General features: G+C 61.7%; 1 protein-coding gene across 1 annotated transcript in view; it reads right to left on the bottom strand.

The window, feature by feature from the left end:
• Nucleotides 1-18,467, bottom strand: part of OSBPL5 (oxysterol binding protein like 5) — a 69,191-nt gene that overhangs the window by 28,820 nt on the left and 21,904 nt on the right. Inside the window, exons 2-3 of the mRNA XM_068555096.1 lie at nt 1,989-2,145; nt 667-749 (exon numbers count right to left, since the gene is read on the bottom strand). Coding sequence (XP_068411197.1) covers nt 667-749; nt 1,989-2,124 — 219 coding nt within the window. The 5' untranslated portion in view covers nt 2,125-2,145. The remainder of the gene's footprint in view (nt 1-666; nt 750-1,988; nt 2,146-18,467) is intronic.

Genomic DNA, 18,467 nt, shown 5'->3' with positions numbered 1-18,467 from the left:
TGTGTGTGTATATCTCTGTGTGTGTCTGTATGTGCATTTGTGTGTGTGTGTACATCTGTATGTATATCTGTGTGTGTGTCTGTGCATTTGTGTATCTGTGTGTGTATGTATATCTGTGTATCTGTATGTGCATTTGTGTGTATCTATGTGTGTATGTGTATGTGTGTGTGTGTCTGTATGTGCATTTGTGTGTATCTGTGTGTGTATGTGTATCTATGTGTGTGTCTGTATGTGCATTTGTGTGTGTATCTGTGTGTGCGTGTGCCCTTTCCCCGAACTCAGGGCTGCCCTGGAGAGGGCGCACGGGTGGAGGGCACAGCACAGACAAAGGCAGAGGGCGGATGCGCTCATACTGGGTGGGTTCCCTATGACAGAAGAGCCCGGGGCCTCCTTTTACCATGATTTTCTGTCCCTGAGGCCCCCTGGCAGCCCCAGCCTTCTCCGGGCCCTGCATCCCCGACCTGTGTTACTCAAGAAGGTGGCTTTGATAAACAACTCACAAGCTCTGTGACTCCGTCCCCGGCTCCAGCAGCCTCCCTGATTCAGAGCCAAGGGCTGGGAATGCTGGGTTCGGCCAGCGGCCCTGCTGCCCCCTCCCTCCAGCCACTTCCCATCGTCCCCAGGGCAGGCTCCCTGCCTCGGGTCCTCCCACAGCCGGGCTCCTACCGGTGGCACCTTCGTGGCAGAGCCTGGGGTCGGGGGCCCTTCATCCCTGGGCGGCGATGGGCTGTTGGGCTCCATGTCCTTCCCTGCAAGAGAGTGGCCGGCATGAGGACCGGGGCACGCTGCCGGGCAGCCCCTCCGCCGCTGCCCAGCGTGTGGCAGGCGAGGCATGGGCACCGGGCACGGCTGGCCTGGGTGGGGCAGGAAGCCAGCCCAGGCGATGGCTGCGGGACCAGAGAGCTAATCAACACCAGCCAGCGTCATGAGGGGGTGTCACCGCTGGGAGGAGCCCGGGTGCCCTGGGCGCTGGTGTGGCACATCCTCTGGGGTCTGTAAGACAGGCCCCCTGTTTTCAGTTCAGGGTACCCAGACCTCGCCTGGCTTCCCCCAACTCCCCAAATCCGCTGGCTGGAATTCCATTGCTCCCCAGTGCTGGGCTCTCGGAGGGAGGTGGCCGGACACTGTCCCCGCGCCCCTCCCGGCAGGCTTCCTCTCCAGCTTGCTTGAGGGGAGGGAGGGGGGCGTGAGGGGTCTGGATTCGACCCTGGGGGGAGCGGCTGCCCATGCCTGGCTCCGGTTTTTTTTTTTTTTTAACATTGTTATTGGAGTATAATTGCTTTACAATGGCGTATTAATTTCTGCTATATCACAAAGTAAATCAGCTATACATATACATACATCCCCTATCTCCTCCCTCTTGTGTCTCCCTCCCACCCTCCCTATCCTGCCCCTCTAGGTGCTCCCTGTGCTATGCAGCTGCTTCCCACTAGCTATCTATTTTACACTTGGTAGTGTATTTATGTCCATGCCACTCTCTCACTGCATCCCAGCTTACCCTTCCCCCTCCCCGTGTCCTCAAGTCCATTCTTTACGTCTGCATCTTCATTCCTGTCCTGCCCCTAGGTTTTTCAGAACCTTTTTTTTTTTTTTTAGATTCCATATAGCTCCATTTGTTTTGAAGCAGGTTTCTAAAGCTCAGGTTCACGGGCAGGAAGAAGACGGTGATGGTCTCACAGGAGGTCTGAGGCCACCTGACGGCCACTCCCACCCCCTCCCTGTGGCTGGTGGTTTATTGCCAGGTCCCTGCAGGAAGTGGAGGAGCAATGACTAGGGGAGAACCATCCTGACCCGGAGGCACCAGGGGCTGGGGTGTGAGCACAGCAAGGCCGATGCCCGCCCTCCGCAACCGGGACAGCACAGAGAGGGAAAGGGACCTGCCTGAGGCCACACAGCTGGGCCTCGAAGCTGAGGAGGGCCCAGGCTCGGCAGCTGCCCCCGCCCGTGGCCCACGTGCCAGGTGACCGGGTTCCCGTGTGGACGCTGACCTGGACCCAGAGGGTCGAGCTCATTCTCTCCACCCAAGAGCAGGGTGCGGCCGAGTTTCCGGGGGTCGACTTTCTGAGGGGTGGAGGAGGGCGGGCACAGGGAGAAGCGTCGTCGCAGGAAGGCCTCCTCCTTCATGGCGTGGGCGCTGGGGGGCTTCTGGAAGGAAGGAGGGGAGAGCACTGGTCACGCCTCACGCCGAGGCCGGGGCAGCCTGGGGCCTGGAGGTGGGCATCCTGCATCCGCCCCGGCAAGGGGACCAGAGACACGCCGGAGAGTCAGGGCCGAGTGGCTGGGGCCACTGTGTCTTACAGTCAGGTCCCCACTCAGGGGATGTCTCAGAAATGGGACGAGGGCCCGAGGGGCCTGCAGGTCACCCAGGGAAGGCTGCACGGCCAAGCTCAGGCTTTCCAGGGCCCATGTCAGAAGCCAGGCCCGGACCAGCCCCGCTGGAAGTTTGGCTGTCACAGGTGTGGCAGGACCCCCTGCCCCCTCGGCCGGGCACTAAGTCGGCTCTGTAGGACCCTGGACACGGTGAAATGGAGCTGAGGTGGGCCCCTGACCCATGCCGGGCCACCACACCTCCCCCCCTAGGGGATGGAGATCCGTGCACGCGGGGGAGGGGGCCAAGAGCTGCCCAGAGAGGGGGACGCAGGCAGGCCAGACAGGCGGCCACAGAGCTCTCGGGGGAGCTGGCAGGAGGCTGGGGTCGTCCCTGAACCTGGCCTGCCCATCCCGCCTAAGGACGCCTCGAGACCCCACCTCCTGCCCTCCCCTGCTTCAGCTCCTCGGCTGGGTTTCTGATACCTGCACCCAAAGCACCTTAACTCGGAGAGGAAGTGCAGGTGTGCTTATGGTGAGGTGCACCCGAATCCACGCTCCGCCCAAGACATCACCTTCCTGCTTCACAGCACTGCCCAAACTAGCGTCCGGTTCCGACAGAAGCAGCAGCCCCGGGGGAGCCCGACGGCCAGTCCTTCAGGTGCCTGCCGTGCCCTCCCAAGCCCTGCCACTGCCCCGGTCTGCCCAGATCAGGAAAGAGGCAGCTCCCTCTGTCTCCTGCCCCCTTGCAGCCCCACCCCGAGTGGGGCCGGGGCAAGCAGCTCCCAGTGGACCGTACTGCGCCACCGACGTCAGCCCATTTTATGGATGAGAAAATCATGGCTCCAAGAGCTGATGGCCTAGCCTTGTGGTCACGGCCTGGCAGACGTTGGCAGAGCAGGAACTCCGGCTCTGAATCCTGGGCTCTTTCCACTTCCTGAGGACGTGCTGCATAAAGGCCCAGTGACCGATTTCTCCAGGCCCAGGGGTGCCTCCTGCCGCCTCCCGGGTGGGCCGGTGGCCTCCTGCCAAGCCCAGGACAAAGTCCCAGCTTTCTCCCCTGGCCCTGGGCCTTCCTGGGCGGGGCAGCAGACACACAGAGCCTTTCCTGTTGTGACAGGTGGGCGAGTGGACCCGGGCGGGGCTTCAGGAGTGGGCAGGGTGGCCCAGGGTTCCGTCGGCAGCCCCAGAAACTCCTCTGTGCTCCCTGCCCAGGGGTCAGAGTAGGGGGGCTCCAAGGCTGCAGTGGGCCCAGGGGCCCCTCCCTTCCTAATCACTACCGTGTCACCTGGCTAAGCTTGTTACCTCTGCCATTTCACAGATGGGGAAACTGGTTTCAGAGAGGTTGGGAGTTTTGGCCCCAGGTCGCACAGCTATTAATCGGCGACAGCTGTGCTTGAGTCAAGTAGGCTGATTCTCAATCCTGGCCCGGGTCCCCCCTCTCACCAGTTCAGCTTAGCTTCTAGCAAACCCACTGCGGGGGAGGAGGGGGCGGGCGTCTGGAAGCCCAGGCCCTGCTTGCAGAGTCCCAGTGGTCACTCACTGACTCCCCAGGTGTGTCTCACGCCAGGGAGCCAGCACCTGAGAGGAGGTCCGCTGCCTTCTTACTCATGTAGCTGAGATCTTCCAAGCACCCGGCTGGCAGCCAAGGTGAGTCAGACCTGCTCCTGCCCTGGGGGCCCCAGGACGCGTGATGAGGGATGACACAGGTAGGCCTCCCTCACCTGGAGCTGCATGTCTCTTAGGGGTTGAGTCTTGCAAACTTGGGGCAGGGAGAGGGGCTCCTGCCCACACATCTCAGCTCCCCCATCTGGCCATGTGCCCCGGCTCTACCAGGGCATGGTGGGGAGGGCACAGAGGTCACTGGCTGCCTTTCTTCTCCCCCAGCACAGCTAACAACCAGCGACCAGTGGGACTCATTAGTCTGTGAGCCCCACCATCTGCTCATATACACCATCCTCCCACCTTCCCTCCCTCCTTTCCATCCATCCATCCATCCATCCATCCATCCATCCATCCACCCATCTTCCCACCTGCCTATCTGTCCATCCATCTAACCTCCTAGCCATCCATCCATCCACCCAAACATCCAATCATTTAACCATCCATCCATCGATCCATCGATCCATCGATCGATCCATCCATCCATCCAAACTCTCCTCCCTCCCTCCTCCGTGAATCTCTCTTGTCAGCAGAGCAGCCTGATTTCCCGTCCCCCCTTCCTTCCTATTTGCCCAATAATCAGACACATCAGAGGTGACATCCAAATGGCTGAACAGCTGGTGCAGGCAGAACAGACACCCACCAATCCGAGCGCAGTGTCGGCGTGCACCCGTGGATACCCCCTCTGTGTCCTGACACCCCAGACCAGGCGCGGGCCCCCAAAGGCCCCCCTCTGACCCACTTGGACAGCGAGGTGGCCCCTCTCCCTCGGCAAGGCCTCAGGGTGTACACGCAGCCCCTCGGCCTTCCCAATGCCCACCCCTGGCTGCTGTCTGTGATCTCATTTGGGGTCAAGGAGGGGGAGATGTTGCTTCGTTCATTTCAGAGCTAAATCCAGGGCCCCTCTCGCCAGAGGCTCCTCACTGCATCTAGAACACAGTCCGGCCTCTGTCTCCGCGTCCCTGTTTTCCAGGCCATCCAGGACCCCTGCCCGCTCCTCCCACCTCATTCCCTGCCTGGCTCTGTCACCCACTTGCCCCAGACACACTGGCCCCCGTTATGTTCCTTGAACATGCTGAGCCCATGCCCACTGGGGCCTCTGCTCTGACGTCCCCCCCCCCAAACACCCTCGCCCACATCTCCGTCCTTCCGTGTGGCTGGGTCCTTCTCAAATTCCACTCTCCGCTCAAATGTCACTTCCCAGAAGGTTGCCACCCCTCTGTCTCACACAATGCCACATCCCCGTGGAACAGTCCAAGTTGCTGGAGTGTCGCTCCTGCATTCCTTCTTCTGTGTCAACTTTCTTCCACCCCAGGATGCAAGTTCCAGGAAAGGGGACAGCACTGTCTCTCCCGTTCGCTGCGTCTCCCCAGGGCCGGGAGCAGGGACTTGCAGCGGGCGTGAGCGCCACTCTGCTCCAGGGCTTGGGGACCCCAGAGCCCGGGGTGAATGAAGGCAGCAGAGCAAACGTCCCTGGGCTTCGTTCCTCCTTCTCCGCGGGTTAGGGGAGGAACCTCTGGCCAGCGTCAGCTTGGGGGCCAATTTCCACGGTAACCCTGGTGAGGGTTCCTGTCCCAGGCCTCCTGCCACGCCTGGTGCAGCCGAGGACTGAGGCCCTGCCCTCCAGGCACCGGCAGGAGGCAGGAGGAATCCGGCACCTGGTGGGTCTGCAGACCCTTGGAGGCTCCAAGCCGGGAGGACCGGCAACCTGATGCTGGGCTGACCATGCCCTTGGCTGCTGCTCTGCACCCCGCGGGGAAAGCCGAAGGCTCGTAGCCCAGGGAGCACGGACCCGTGAGGATGGGAGCCAGTCCGTGAGGATGGAGGGAGGATGGAGGGAGGGAAAGAAGAACAGGTGGATGAGGAAATAGACTCCCAGGCTGAGCCAGCAACCAGGGACCGCACCCACGGCGGGCAGCTCTCTCCCTCTGTCCCGGCCTGGGCTCCAGCTGCCCAAGGGCTCAGGGCACACTCTCTCTGGGCCCAGCCCTGGGCCCTTGGAGCCTGGGTTCTGCCCGCCTGAGCCGTCTCGGGCCGCCATGTGCCTTGCCCTCACTGGCCTCCCCAACCTCTGACGGCTGGCCTGTGCCCCGACCACAGTAACACCCCTCCGTTACCCTTGGTTACTGGGGTGATGCTCGTCTGTACACAGCTCGCCCTCGGCCTACAGTTGCCCAAATTCCTCCCCCGCTGCCATAAACGAGGCTGATTTGACATTCGGCTGTGGCTTCACCTGGTCCTTATTATCATGAAGTCCAGGTGTCTGAGGGGACACTGCAGGGCCTGGAGGAAGGAGCCCAAGGGCACCCCGACACGGTAAGACGGTCCCCGACACAGCACGTGAGGGGGCCTGAGTGTGAGGGGCCCTGACATCCCTGTGCAGGAGCCTCGGGTGTTTCAGCAAGAGGGGGGCCCCAGCCCAGAGACCCCCGGGCCCCCTACGGGCGAGCTCATAGTGGAGGCCAGGAAGCAGGAGGAGGGGCGGCGGTTGGGGAGAAGGTCACTGGGTGTCTGTGGCCTGGGACTGCCCAGCCCTGGCCAAGCCTCGGGGGAGGGTTTTGCAGGCCTGGAGCTCAGCAGGGAAGCCACTGCAGCCCCTGCTCAGACCCAAGACCAAGCCAGCCTCGGGGCTTGGGAAGGCGTGGCAGCGTTTCCCACGCTGACCTGCAGGGCTTAGGGCGCAGATGTGGCCAGCTTCCTGCAGGCCCTGGCAGTGGTGGCACTTCTGGGGGACGGTGGGCTGTGGCTTGCTGCGGGAGCCCTCGTGGCCCACCCAGCAAGCAGGAATCCCAGCCCTGGAGGCACACGTGCCCCTGGGGACAAGCCCCCTGCCGCTGGGAGCGCCAGGTTTGTCTGTCTGAGCAAGCGGCCAGGGAGCATTCCTCCCCATCGAGGCAGGTGGCCAGGCGGGCCCACCCCTTGGCCTGCGAAGCTCCAGGTGAGGCAGGGCTGGCCTCCTACCCCTCCTCCTCCCGGCTGGTCCCCGCAGAGGGAACCCTGACCCTGGCTCACCCTGTGTGGCTGCCTTTCTCGGCCGCCACAAAGTCAGACCCCGAAGGGCCTTTCGGGAAGGAGGGGGGCAGGCACCAAACCTTTGGGAAAGGAAGCACTTAGAACCTGGGCCTGGGGTGGAGACTCACTGCCCGACGCCAGGCACGGCTCTGAGCGGAGATGCCGGTCCCAGAGCCCTCTCGGGGGCAGCACGTCTGCCCGTCTTGGGGCCCGAGGCACACACCCCTCGTGTCTTAGTTCGGGCCATGCGGTAACTCCCTGCCGGGCTGGGCTTCCGCTGTGGGGCACATCCCAGCTGATTCCTCGACTGCCTGAAGCCCCGGGTACCCACTCAAGCTGGGCACCTATAGGGCCAATGCAGCATTTCCAGAATGAATTAGCTCACGTTGGCAAGGGGGTTGAGAGGGGCTAGGGCTGTCGCGGGTCAGGGAGTAGCCCTGGGGGCCCAGAGCAAGTAGGGCAGGGGCCCCTCCTGCAGCCCTGCTCCGGGCAAGGTGGCGGCTGTCCGGGCATCCAGGGCCGGACCCGCCTCACCGGCGTCCTCTGAGTCCCAGCAGCCTCCCTGCAGCCTGCTCCAGACTCCTATGCCCCGCCTGCACCCCGAGGATGCAGAATGCCCGGGCTGATGGGCACCACGGGGGCCTCAAGTAAAACATCACTGCCAGTAGCCGTCAGGGTCCTGCAGCCACAGCGGGGACGTATCCACGGGTGGTGTCTGGGTGCATCCCCGCCCGGCAACAGGGGGCTGGACAAGGTGACCTTCAAGTTCTACCCCGGCTCAGGAGCCGTCCTGTCAACCGCAGGTGCCTCCTGGTCCCCTTCCTTAGGGCTCCCCACTTCCTCCTGCCCCGTTGCCACTCCCGGGCCACCTGGGAGGTGAGGGGGACAGGTAGGGGAGCACAGGACGGGAGGCAGCTCCGACTTCCGGCTTGGCCGCCCTCACCCTGCACGGCCTGGGCAGGCTCCTCGGCTTCCGTTTCCCTTCTGGGGCATGAAGGTCCCCCAGCGTCGGGGGCAGACGGGTCCCACGTGGTGCTGGCCCAGAGTAGACAGGGTATAGGTCAGGCTCGGCCCTGCCCGGGCCAGCCCTGTGTCCCTGAGTTCCAGCACTTGCTCGGGCACCTGGTAGGTGACAAGCTCTCTGCCCCGGGCCAAGGCCGCCTGGCCAACATCAAGGCCTGGAGAGCTGCACAGAGCCCACCCTGCCCCAGCTGGGTGCCGGCACCCTGCCCCTCCCCTCCCCCGCTGGAAGCTGCCTTCTGAGCAGTTATTTGCCTCTAAACGCTGTCCCCTCCCTCCACCACCAGAGGCCCACCTTCGGGCCAGAACAATGTGATCTTTGTAAAGAAAGGTCATTGGTGCCTTATCAGCCAGCACAGGCAGGATGCCCAGCCCGCTTATCTGGGGCCAGAATCCGCTGAGCCGCTTGCAGCTCTCGTTGGGAAGGGCTGAGGCTCTGAGAAGGAATCCAACAGAATCCCGGACTCACTTCGCATCCCACCTGCAGGCGTGGAGGTGGGGGAGACGATTCTGAGCCTGGGAAGAGGTCCAGCCCTGCCTGTAATGGCTTTGTGGCCTCAGCTGGCCATGCTCGTCTCTGAGCCCCTATTTGTAAAGGGGGGGTTCCTCTGAGTGGGGGTGGCAAAGTCCCCTGCAGAGGCCGAGACGGTGAACCCAGTGTGAGTTCCTGGCTGCCTGGTTAGCTTTCTCACCAGTGGCTGAGTGTCACAAGTGGCCCAGCTGTGCTAGAGGGTAGGAGGGCAAGGGTTCCTGGGCAGGGGAGATGCGGCTCGGGCCACGGGGTGCTCTCTGTTAATTGGTGGGTGCAGGAGAAGCAGGCACTTGCAGCCCGGCCACCACCAATGTGCCTGCACTCACAGTGCACTCACTTCTGCTTGAACGAAACGGATTGTAAAAGGCGAGGGGGAAAATGCTCTGAAATCACAGATAAGCTCAGGGATGAAGCAATGTGAACCCACCTGCTTGGCTCTCTGTCTGCACACCCAATGGAGAGGTCAGCAGATCCCAGGGAAGGACAGCAGCCATCAGTTAAAGGACAGTAGCCATCAGTTAAAGGACAGCAACCATCATGTCAACACCACACATTTGCATTCCAGAAACTTGCTAAGGTCCCAAGGCTAGTGACCATGAAGTCCCTGCCAAGAGGACCCTCATGAGGGTCCAGAAACATGTCCTGGCTACTGTCCCCCAGCTGGACCTAGCATCTGGGGCTCAAACTGGGCAGCCTGAGCAGCCCCCATGGGAGCAGCAGCCCCTTCAGCGCACCCTGGCATGTGGGCGCATCCCTGACGGGTCCAGACCAGCGTTCAGAACTTTGGACCTGTGCTGATGGACCCCTGACGCGTCCCAGGCCCTTTCATGTGCATTATTCCACCTGATGTGATTCTTATGATATCGGAGAGGTGAGGGTAGCAGATCTCATGATCCCATTTTAAAGATGCAGATCTCATTTTGAAGAGGTCCCAAGAGCAGAAAAGACCAGCCTGAGGTCCAGTGGCTTGAACCATGCCCGGGTCCCCGCGAGGTGGCACAGCTTCAAGCCCCCGGTCCCCGTGCACCTTGAAGATGGCTGAGGGCAGGGACAGAAGGGAAGTGGGTACAGGATCCTGGGGGAGATGGTGGGAGTCGGGTCTCCCCCAGAGAGACAGTTCCCAGACAGGCCACCTCGGAGTGGCTCAGCCCTGCGGAGAGGGGCAGGAAGTGGCCTGCCCTGCTCAAGGCCTTGCCTGGGTGTTCTCGGCTGACTCAGCCAGATCACGTGGCTGTGGGAAGGGCCGGGCCCTGGCACCCGCCCACCTGGCTTCCTGACCGACACGGGGCCAACTGGCACACTCAGTACCACGATCGGCTGGCCTGGGCACTGCCCACTTGCCACTTCCTCTGCAGCAGGCCCCTCCCGCCCAGTTCTAGGAAGGCCGGGCCACTGTGGCCTGATCGGATGTGGTCCCCGCTGCAGGCCTGACCCCACCCTGTCCTACCCAGACCCTGCCCGCCCACCGGTCCCAAATGAGAGTTTGAGTTTCTGACGCAAACTGCATCCTGGCCGCAGTGCTCTGGGACGGGGAGGGGGTGGGGAGAGGGCGGGTGATGTGCAACCAGGCGGGAGTGCAGGGCAGTGGGGAGGACGACGTGGAGGGGGAGGCAGGAGACCCCAGGAGATGGGCCTGCCGAGGGTCAAGGGTCGGGGCTGCCCACCCTCAGGCCCAGCATCTGAACCAGGCAGCTGGATCTGGGCCCCGGAGCGACCGCATGCCCGAGTCACTGCCCGTGCTGTGGGGCTGGCTGCTGACCTGAAGTCCTCCACACGCTGGGGGGCTCTCCCAGGGGTGCTGATGTCTCCCGGACACCCCCTGTGGCCTGGCTCTCCCAGTGGGGCTTCTGCCCTGCGTGACCCCTCGCCCGGGAGACGCCCCACAGGCCGCCGCCTGCCTGGGTGGTGGCGGCTGACGGACGGCAGTTAGGTGGCTGCCCTGGGGGGCACTCGGCCACAGATGGGCACCCGCCATCTGGACCCCACGGCTGCCCGTCTTCCCTCATTGCAGGGCCGAGCCTGGGCGGGAAATTCCAGCAAGAAGAGGAGAACCAAGTGGGCCAGGGGCTGCTGTGGCCCAAACTCCCTCCCAGCGGGCAGGGAGGGGCGTGGAGGGGGTTGGGAGAAGAGGGGAAGTGGTGGGTCATCGCCGACCCTGAGGGGATCCTGGGGGCTCAAGTGAGCCTGCACTCCCCTCCAGACCCCTCCAGCCTCAGCCTCTCCCCCTGCCCACCCCCTGCTCCCCCCATGGGACCTTCCGCAGCTGCTCCTGCCCTGGTGGCCCTGGGGTGGGCGCTGAGTGGGCCTGAAAACCAGGTAGGTGAGAGCGGCAGCCCCTGGAGGAGCAGTCGTCCAGTAAACAGAAGGAACCGAGGCCAGGAGGGCTGCCAGCGGATGGGTGGGCCCGAAGCCTGCTGGGGGTCCCCGGAGGGGAGCACTGGCCCGGGGCTGTGCAGGGCGGGAATGGGCACAGCCGGGGGTCTACCTCAGGGCATCTCTGTCAAGGATCTCCCTCCGCAGGGGAGAATCTGGCCCAGATTCCCTGAGCAACACCCACCATCTTGGGCTGTATTAACAGAGAGTGAGCCCCCAGAAAAAGGGAGGGGGTGATTCCAGTGGGCCCTCCTTGGTCAGAGCGCTGGGTTCCGCCCTGCGCGTCTCAGCAAGGGGTGGCCCAAAGGAATGCTCCGTGAAGGGCCAGGGCGGTGCCGCCGGGGAGTGGTGCCACCTGGGGAGGGCGCACACAGCCCAGCTCTCCTCTGTGTCCCTCGGGTGATTGATGGTGTGAACTCCGGGCAGGGCGGGGCTCACGTGGGGCTCAGACAACCGCCATCTGGGGAAGGGGAGGTGCGGCGCTCACAGCCCAGGAAAAGGCAGAGCGTGCGCTGAGGCGGGTGGGCTCCTGAAAGCAGCTAGAAGCTCCCTAAGAGACTCAGCAGTGTTCCCCCCCGCAACTTGGGTGGGGGGCCCCCACCCCTGGAAAGGCTCAGGTCTCCCAAAGAGGTCATGGTGGTGGGATCCGGAGGTATGGGCACAGCAAAGCCTTCCTCGCCCCCAGCCCCTGCCCGTGCCCCAGCCCTGCAGCGTCCCTGGAATTGGGTCGGGCACCCCTAATCCAGCACCTTGGCCACACCTGAGCAGGCAACACTGTAGCTCCTGCAGGGAGGTGGCTGCCCGGTCTGCTGGCTGAGAACGCTGAAGCACGGCGCGGCAGGGTGCCCCCAAACCTGCTCAGGACCCCACACGAGCACCAGGAGCTCAGCCTCATCGGGAGGGATGCAGCCTCCGTCTCCTCCCTCCTACCCCAGCCCGGCTGACCTGGGCCGGTTCTGAGCGCGGAGAAACCCTTCCTCTCGCCAAGAAAAGGTGTCCTCGCTCACGTGCCACCTTCACAGGCTCTCTGGTGGGTCATCTTAAATGCCAGCCAGCCTGGCCCCCGGCTGCTCGGTGCTGGGTCGGGGGCGCACGCTGGCTCGCGCAGGGGAGATGAGGGCCTGATCTCGCAGGACCCACTCTCAGCAGCCCCCGGTCCTGTGCTCTTGGGTGCGTGAGGTCCACGGAAATCCAATGCCCGCTTTTCCCACAAGTCGCGCAAAGTATACCCCAGCTGGACTGTGCCCAAGGCTGGTTCTGGGACATAAACGGAGCATAATTCCCACACGGTGTCCACCAGCTCGGCCTGGCCTCGGGGCTCTCCGCAACCAGAGAGAGGGGCACCGAGGACCCAGAAAGCCTGGGCCCCCGGGGACGGGCAATGTCTCCCCACCCACCATGCTATATACAGCATCGAGCCGGCGACTGGGGGCCTGGCTGGGGCGTCCCGGCTCCCTGATCCCCCAGGCTTGCGGCAGCCCAGGGTTGGCCGTGGGCACCTCGTTTCTGAGACCAAGGAGGTCACAAGAAGGGCATCTGGTTAACTTTATGCATCCACTTGACTGGGCCACATGGGGGCTCAGACATTTGGTCAAACACGATACTGGGTGTGTCTGGGAGGGTGTTTCTGGATGAGACTGACATCTAGATCAGTCGACTCAGTAAAGCAGATGGTCCTCCTCAGTGTGGGTGGGCCTTGTCCAATCAGTTGAAGGCTTAAATAGCACAGAAGGCTAAGCCTCCCCGACTAAGAGAGAATTTCTCCTGCCTGATGCCTTCGGACTGGGGTGTTGGATTTTTTCTGCCTTCAGACCTGAACTGAAGCATCCGCTCGTTTCCTTGGTCTCGAGCCCGCTGGCTTTTGGGGTGGAACTACACCATCAGCGCCCCTGGGTCTCCAGCTTGCCGACCACCCGCGGATCTTCAGACGGCTCAGGCTCCGTGATGGTACGAATCAATTCCTTATAATAAGCCTCTCCCTCTCTCTACATATATATATACATGTTTATTACGTATAGATTATACGTCTACAGGTACACACACCAGACAACCCTGACCGACACACCCGGACGTCAGGCTGCCCTCTCCTCCTGCTATGATCACTGACTACACAGCACAGGGGCCCGTGATGAGAGGACAGGTGTAGCCGGCGGTGAGGCAGCACCACGGGGTGGGGAGACCAGCCACGCACCTACTCAGTGCCTCGGTTTCCTCGTCTGTAACAGGCTGATGACAGCACCCCTCGTAGGGTTATTGTGGAGACAAGGCTCGCAGAGGGTTTAGCATAGCAGCACCAACAAACATGAACTACTACCGTTCGCAGCACGGAGCCCTGAAGAGATAAGCCTGACATCAGGAGCGCAGCGATGCCCGGGGCCGGGGAAGGCTTGGCGTGGGGCCGGACAGAGACAGCGCAGTCCCCTTTCCGGGGAGCCGTCCATGGGGAAATGGGGAAACCAAAGCCCTCTGGGGGACTGAGGCTGAGAGGTGGGCTCCCGACAGAGCTGGGAAGACCAGTGTGACTGCGAACACCACCACGGGGCCACGGAACACAAATGTGAGAGTCAGGCGTGCGCGCCTGGGCCCGTGGCCAGCTCCTCAGCTGGTTTGCTCGACGGCCCCAGGGATCCGGGCGGGCAGACGCCGTGCAGTAATTATACTCCAGTTTTGTCCCAAACCAGCCTCGGCCACACTGCAGGCGGAAAAGACTTTGCACAACGTGTGGGAAAACTGAGCATGTGATCTCAGGGAAGCGGATCCACTTCCCTGCTTCCCACGCTCCATAGGATGTGCAGCCCGGCACGCGGCTGCCACCCCTTTATTTGGTGTCGACGTTGTAGCCCCCGGAGGGCTGAGACAGAGAAGCGTGATCACAGTCTGGGTTAAAATAACTGAACTTATGCCAAGAAGCAACTATTTACAACACACACGATAACTCACAGAGAGAAAACAAACTTATGGTTACCAAAGGGGAAAGGGGGGGGAGGGATAAATTAGGAGTTTGGGATTAACAGATACACACTACTATATATAAAACAGATAACCAACAAGGTCCTACTGCATAGCACAGGGAACTCTACTCAATATCTTGCAATAACCTATAACACAAAAGAGTCTGAAAAAGAATATGTATGTGTATAACTGAATCGCTTTGCTGTACACCTGAAACTAACACAACATTGTAAATCAACTATACTTCGATTTTTAATAAAAGTCTGAAATTTAAAAAAAAACAAACAACACTTACGATAGAAGCCACGCCACCTGGCTTAACATACAATTCTATTGCTTCCTCTTTAATGCCCAACTGGCTTCGGACTCCACAAAACCCCTCCCTGGCCTTGTCCGGGTGGAGGGCGAAACCTCCTTTCCTAACTGTTCCCCCCGAATCTCTCCTCTGAAGGAAACGAGCTCCAGATCCAGGGCCGGGGCACCCTGTCTGCTCCGGACCCAGCCGAGCATCCTTGGGCCGCCCCCCCTGCTCCTCGAGGCTGGAGGGGGAAACAGAGCCTCACTGGGAATGACCTGTCTCTCGGGACCCTTAAGAGCCTTGGTCCCATTCCTGTGCGCCCAGCCTGCTCACTTAGGGGAAACCGCTTCCCCTTGAGCCTTCAGACGAGCGGGTTCCCCGCTCACGGGGAGCCCCGGGGGACTCACTGAGTGGGAGGACACCGCCCCTGTCATGACTGCTCCTGGCGAGGATGGGACGTGGCTCTCAGGACCCAAGCACCAGAGGGCGAAGACCCCGGGCTTCCTGCTCACCTGGGAATGGCCGGCACCCGGCTTCCTCCAGGAGAATCTGCACTGGGGGAGGACATGGACCCCTGACACCCTCCCACCCAGCACTGGGCCAGTGGGGTTTCCAGTAGGGCTGGAGCTCATTCTTACATAGCCCTGGGGTGCAGGGCTCACCGAGGCTTCCAGGAGTCGGGTTTTGGGGGGTTTCGTCACAACTTGAGTGCACGGAGAGGGCAGGAGGGGGCCTGGCTTCTCTGATGTCCAGGGCGAATCCTTGCATAAACTGAAAACTCCCCTCTTGCTGGACGGTCCCAATCCTCACACAGCGGCAGCTCCCCCCAGGGCGCACGCACCCCTGCATCGCGTCCTGCAGGGCACTGAGGAGTCAGCAGGTGGGCGGCAGGCACCGTGCCCCTCCTCCCCTCCTGCAGGCCTCCAAGCCTGTCCAGGGCCTGGGAGGATCCTAGGTCTTGGAAGCAAAACAGACCGCAAGCGTTGCAGTGCTCCGTTTTCCCGCCTTCTCTCCATTTTACAGATGCAGTAACTGAGGCCCCAAGGGCAAGCTGACTCACCCGGGGACATGTGGCCAGGTGGCACCGCCCCCTTGACTCCCAGCTCACCCGGGGCAGGCGTGCTTGCCCCCCGACCCCCCGCCCGGCGTCAGCCCCAGGGGAAGGGCTGCCCACATCTGCCGGGACTGCCCTGAGAGCCAGAACAGGAACTCCGGAGAGAGAACGTTTATTGGGCTGCAGGTCTGTACAGCAGGGAAGCCCACTGCCTCCTCGCCATGTCCCCAGCTTTCCCGGCCCCGCCGCCTGCAAGAGCCCAGGACCCCTCTGGGGGGATGGGCCGCCCTTCTCTCCCCCACGTCCTGTGCGTCTCCTGCAGCCCGATCCGTGAGCACCTACTCTGCGCTGTTCCGCCGCCCTGGCCCTCCTGCAGCCCAGCCTGCAGGTTGTTGTTGTTGTTTTTTTTTTTAATTTTAATTTTTATTTATTTATGGCTGTGTTGGGTATTCGTTCCTGTGCGAGGGCTTTCTCTAGTTGCGGCAAGTGGGGGCCACTCTTCATCGCGGTGCGCGGACCTCTCATTATAACAGCCTCTCTTGTTGCGGAGCACAGGCTCCAGACGCGCAGGCTCAGTAATTGTGGCTCACGGGCCCAGTCGCTCCGCGGCATGCGGGATCCTCCCAGACCAGGGCTCGAACCCGTGTCCCCTGCATTGGCAGGCGGATTCTCAACCACTGCCCCACCAGGGAAGCCCCAGCCTGCAGGTTTTAACTCGGGGAGGGGCTGTCTGCACTTCTGGCTGAAGCCCACGGGGTCTTCCTGCACGGCTCCTGGCGCCCCCCCAGCCTCCAGCTCAAGGCCTTGTTCACCGCTGACCCGCTGGGCGGGCAGCTGTTGGGGCGGGAATGGAAGCCCTGCCTTCCAGGCCCTTCTGGGATAACCAATAGGGGCAGCCCCCCACCCAGTGACCCCCAAGTCAGGCTGTGGGCCTCCCCCAGTCACAGCCTCCACCTGCCACTCCCTGCTGGTTTCTGGGGAAACCCGTTCCGTCAGCTGTCATGCGCCTGGCGGAGAAAGTGGCCCTGCCAGTCGGGCAGCACCAAGCTGGCACTGGGCCAAGGGCCCCCTCCTTGTCCTGCCACGGTAGGGACAGTCCAGGAAGGTGACCTGACATCTCAGGGATGTGGTCACCAAGCTTGCGGACCCCCGGCCCTGCCTCCAGACCCTTTTGTGCACTGGACCCTCCAGCCCACTGTCAGGGCCCAAGCAAACCCCACTTGAGGGCATCCGGCTTCCTGGTGCCAAAGTGTCAGTGTGACATCGGCCTGAACCACGAGACATTGGGGGGGGGGGGACATGCCAAGGGCTCACAAAGAGACCAAAAGAGAAACAAGCAAGAAATGAAAACCTATATCCACAAGCAACGTGCACACACATGTCCAAAAAGCAGAAGCAGCCCAGACTCCCATCAGCTGATCAATGGCTAACCAAACTGTGGTCCATCCATACCACGGAATATTATTCAACATGAAAAGGAATTCATGCTGAATTCATTAAGAGGAACCGTCTAGAAGGCACCATGCAGAAGTGATGATGGATGCTGTTTCTTTAAAAAAAAGTCAAAATTTCAGGACTTATCACATTTCCATTGATCATAATCACAGTGGCCAGTGGCCCTGCCAGCCTCCGGCCAATCTTGAGCTCCGTGGAGTGGACCCACGGCCCTCTCACCAGGTGTGTAGTCAGCACGCCTGACCCGTTCTCCAGACACTGAAGCGGCGGCCGCCCAGCCCAAGTCCCGCCACCGTGCCTTGTCCAGTGGAGATACTGAGGTTTGGAGAAGGGTCCAGAGACCCCCGACGACCCCCGAGGTCAGGGCTCCCCGGGGCCATTGGGGCTGAGAAATGGCCCTGTGGGAGAGGTGAGAAGGCAGGGCTTGTCCTCCAAGCTCTGAGACCTAAATCTGGGTCTGTCCCCTGACACATTGGTCACGCCATGAAATGACAAGCTCTAAAGCGTGAAGCTGCATCGGGCGCCTCTGACAGAAGGTGACAGCTAAAAATGAGACCGAGCGTGACGGGGGACACAGCGACCGCTCGGAGGCCGGCTCGGGGTCAAACGTGTCCCTCTGGGTCGGGATGAGCTTTACAGATACCTGTCCAGACAGCTTGCTGCCCCTTCGTCTATGCCTGCCTTCGGGGACGCGCCAGGGGACCCAGCCTGCCAGTCGGCGCTCCCTCTGGGCCCCATCATTCGCCCTAAAACACCTCCCCTTGGTTTCGACAGACAGCCCCGTCCCAGCCCCCGCGGGCGGCGCCCTCCCTGGCCCCAGGAGCGGTCAGGCTCCTGGATTATCTGATGTGTGGGAGGGGCCCACATGCTGAGACCACAGGGCCATCCCCTCCAGGCTGTCCTTTCTGACTGGGGAGGAGGTTTGACATCCCCCCTCTGCCCCCCAGCCAGTGAAGGCCAGTCCAAGGAGACAGAGAGACTGGTGGCTTTACCCATCAGGGCTGGACCCAGAAGGGCCTTCTTCCTTCTGGAGGTTAGAGGTCACAGCAGCCAGTGTCCCCTGTCACCTGCTGACTGTAGAGGTGGCCGGTGACAGTGGCGGCTTCACCGGGTCCTGACGCTTTTTGGAGAGAATTAACAGCTTTCCACAGAGAGGGGCTGCATCAGTGTCCTGGGGCGGCCGGAACAGAGGACCACAGGCTGGGCAGTTCAAACAACAGAAACGGATTCTCTCCCAGTTCTGGAGGTCAGAGTCTGAAATCAAGGTGTCGGCAGGGCCACACCCTCAGAGGCTCCCTCCTGCCTCTTCCAGCTTCTGGGGGCCCCAAGCACTCTGTGACTTACAGAAACGTCTCTCAGTCTCTGCCTCTGTCTTCCCGTGGCCTCCCCTGCGTGTCCATGTCTCAAACCTCCCTCTCCTTCCCTTTCTCCTAAATCACTGGATTTAGGGTCCACGAGATAATCCAGGATGCCCTCGGTCAAGACCTTTCCCTTAACTACCCCTGCAAATTCCTAAATCCAAGTAAGGATGCATTCAGGGCTTTTGGGGTTAGGATTTAGACATATCTTTTGGGGGTCACCATTCAACTCACCGCAGGGAGTTTCAGGGGCACCCAGCCCAGCAGAGACCTGGGGTGGGGATGAGGCGTATCAGCACCTTGCGGCCACCCACGGGAAGGTACGCAGTGCTCCCCTTGGCCTGCAGGAGTCCCAGTGGCCCTCGTCCCCTTGTCCCCTCCGCTTGCACCTGCCCCTCCCGCTCACCTGGGTCAGGCCGACACCCATCAGCTCCTCCCACCGTC

The sequence above is a fragment of the Eschrichtius robustus genome, chromosome 11 (assembly GCF_028021215.1).
Source record: "Eschrichtius robustus isolate mEscRob2 chromosome 11, mEscRob2.pri, whole genome shotgun sequence".
In the NCBI taxonomy this organism is placed as follows: Eukaryota; Metazoa; Chordata; class Mammalia; order Artiodactyla; family Eschrichtiidae; genus Eschrichtius; species Eschrichtius robustus.
This window is presented reverse-complemented; position numbering and strand designations above follow the sequence as displayed.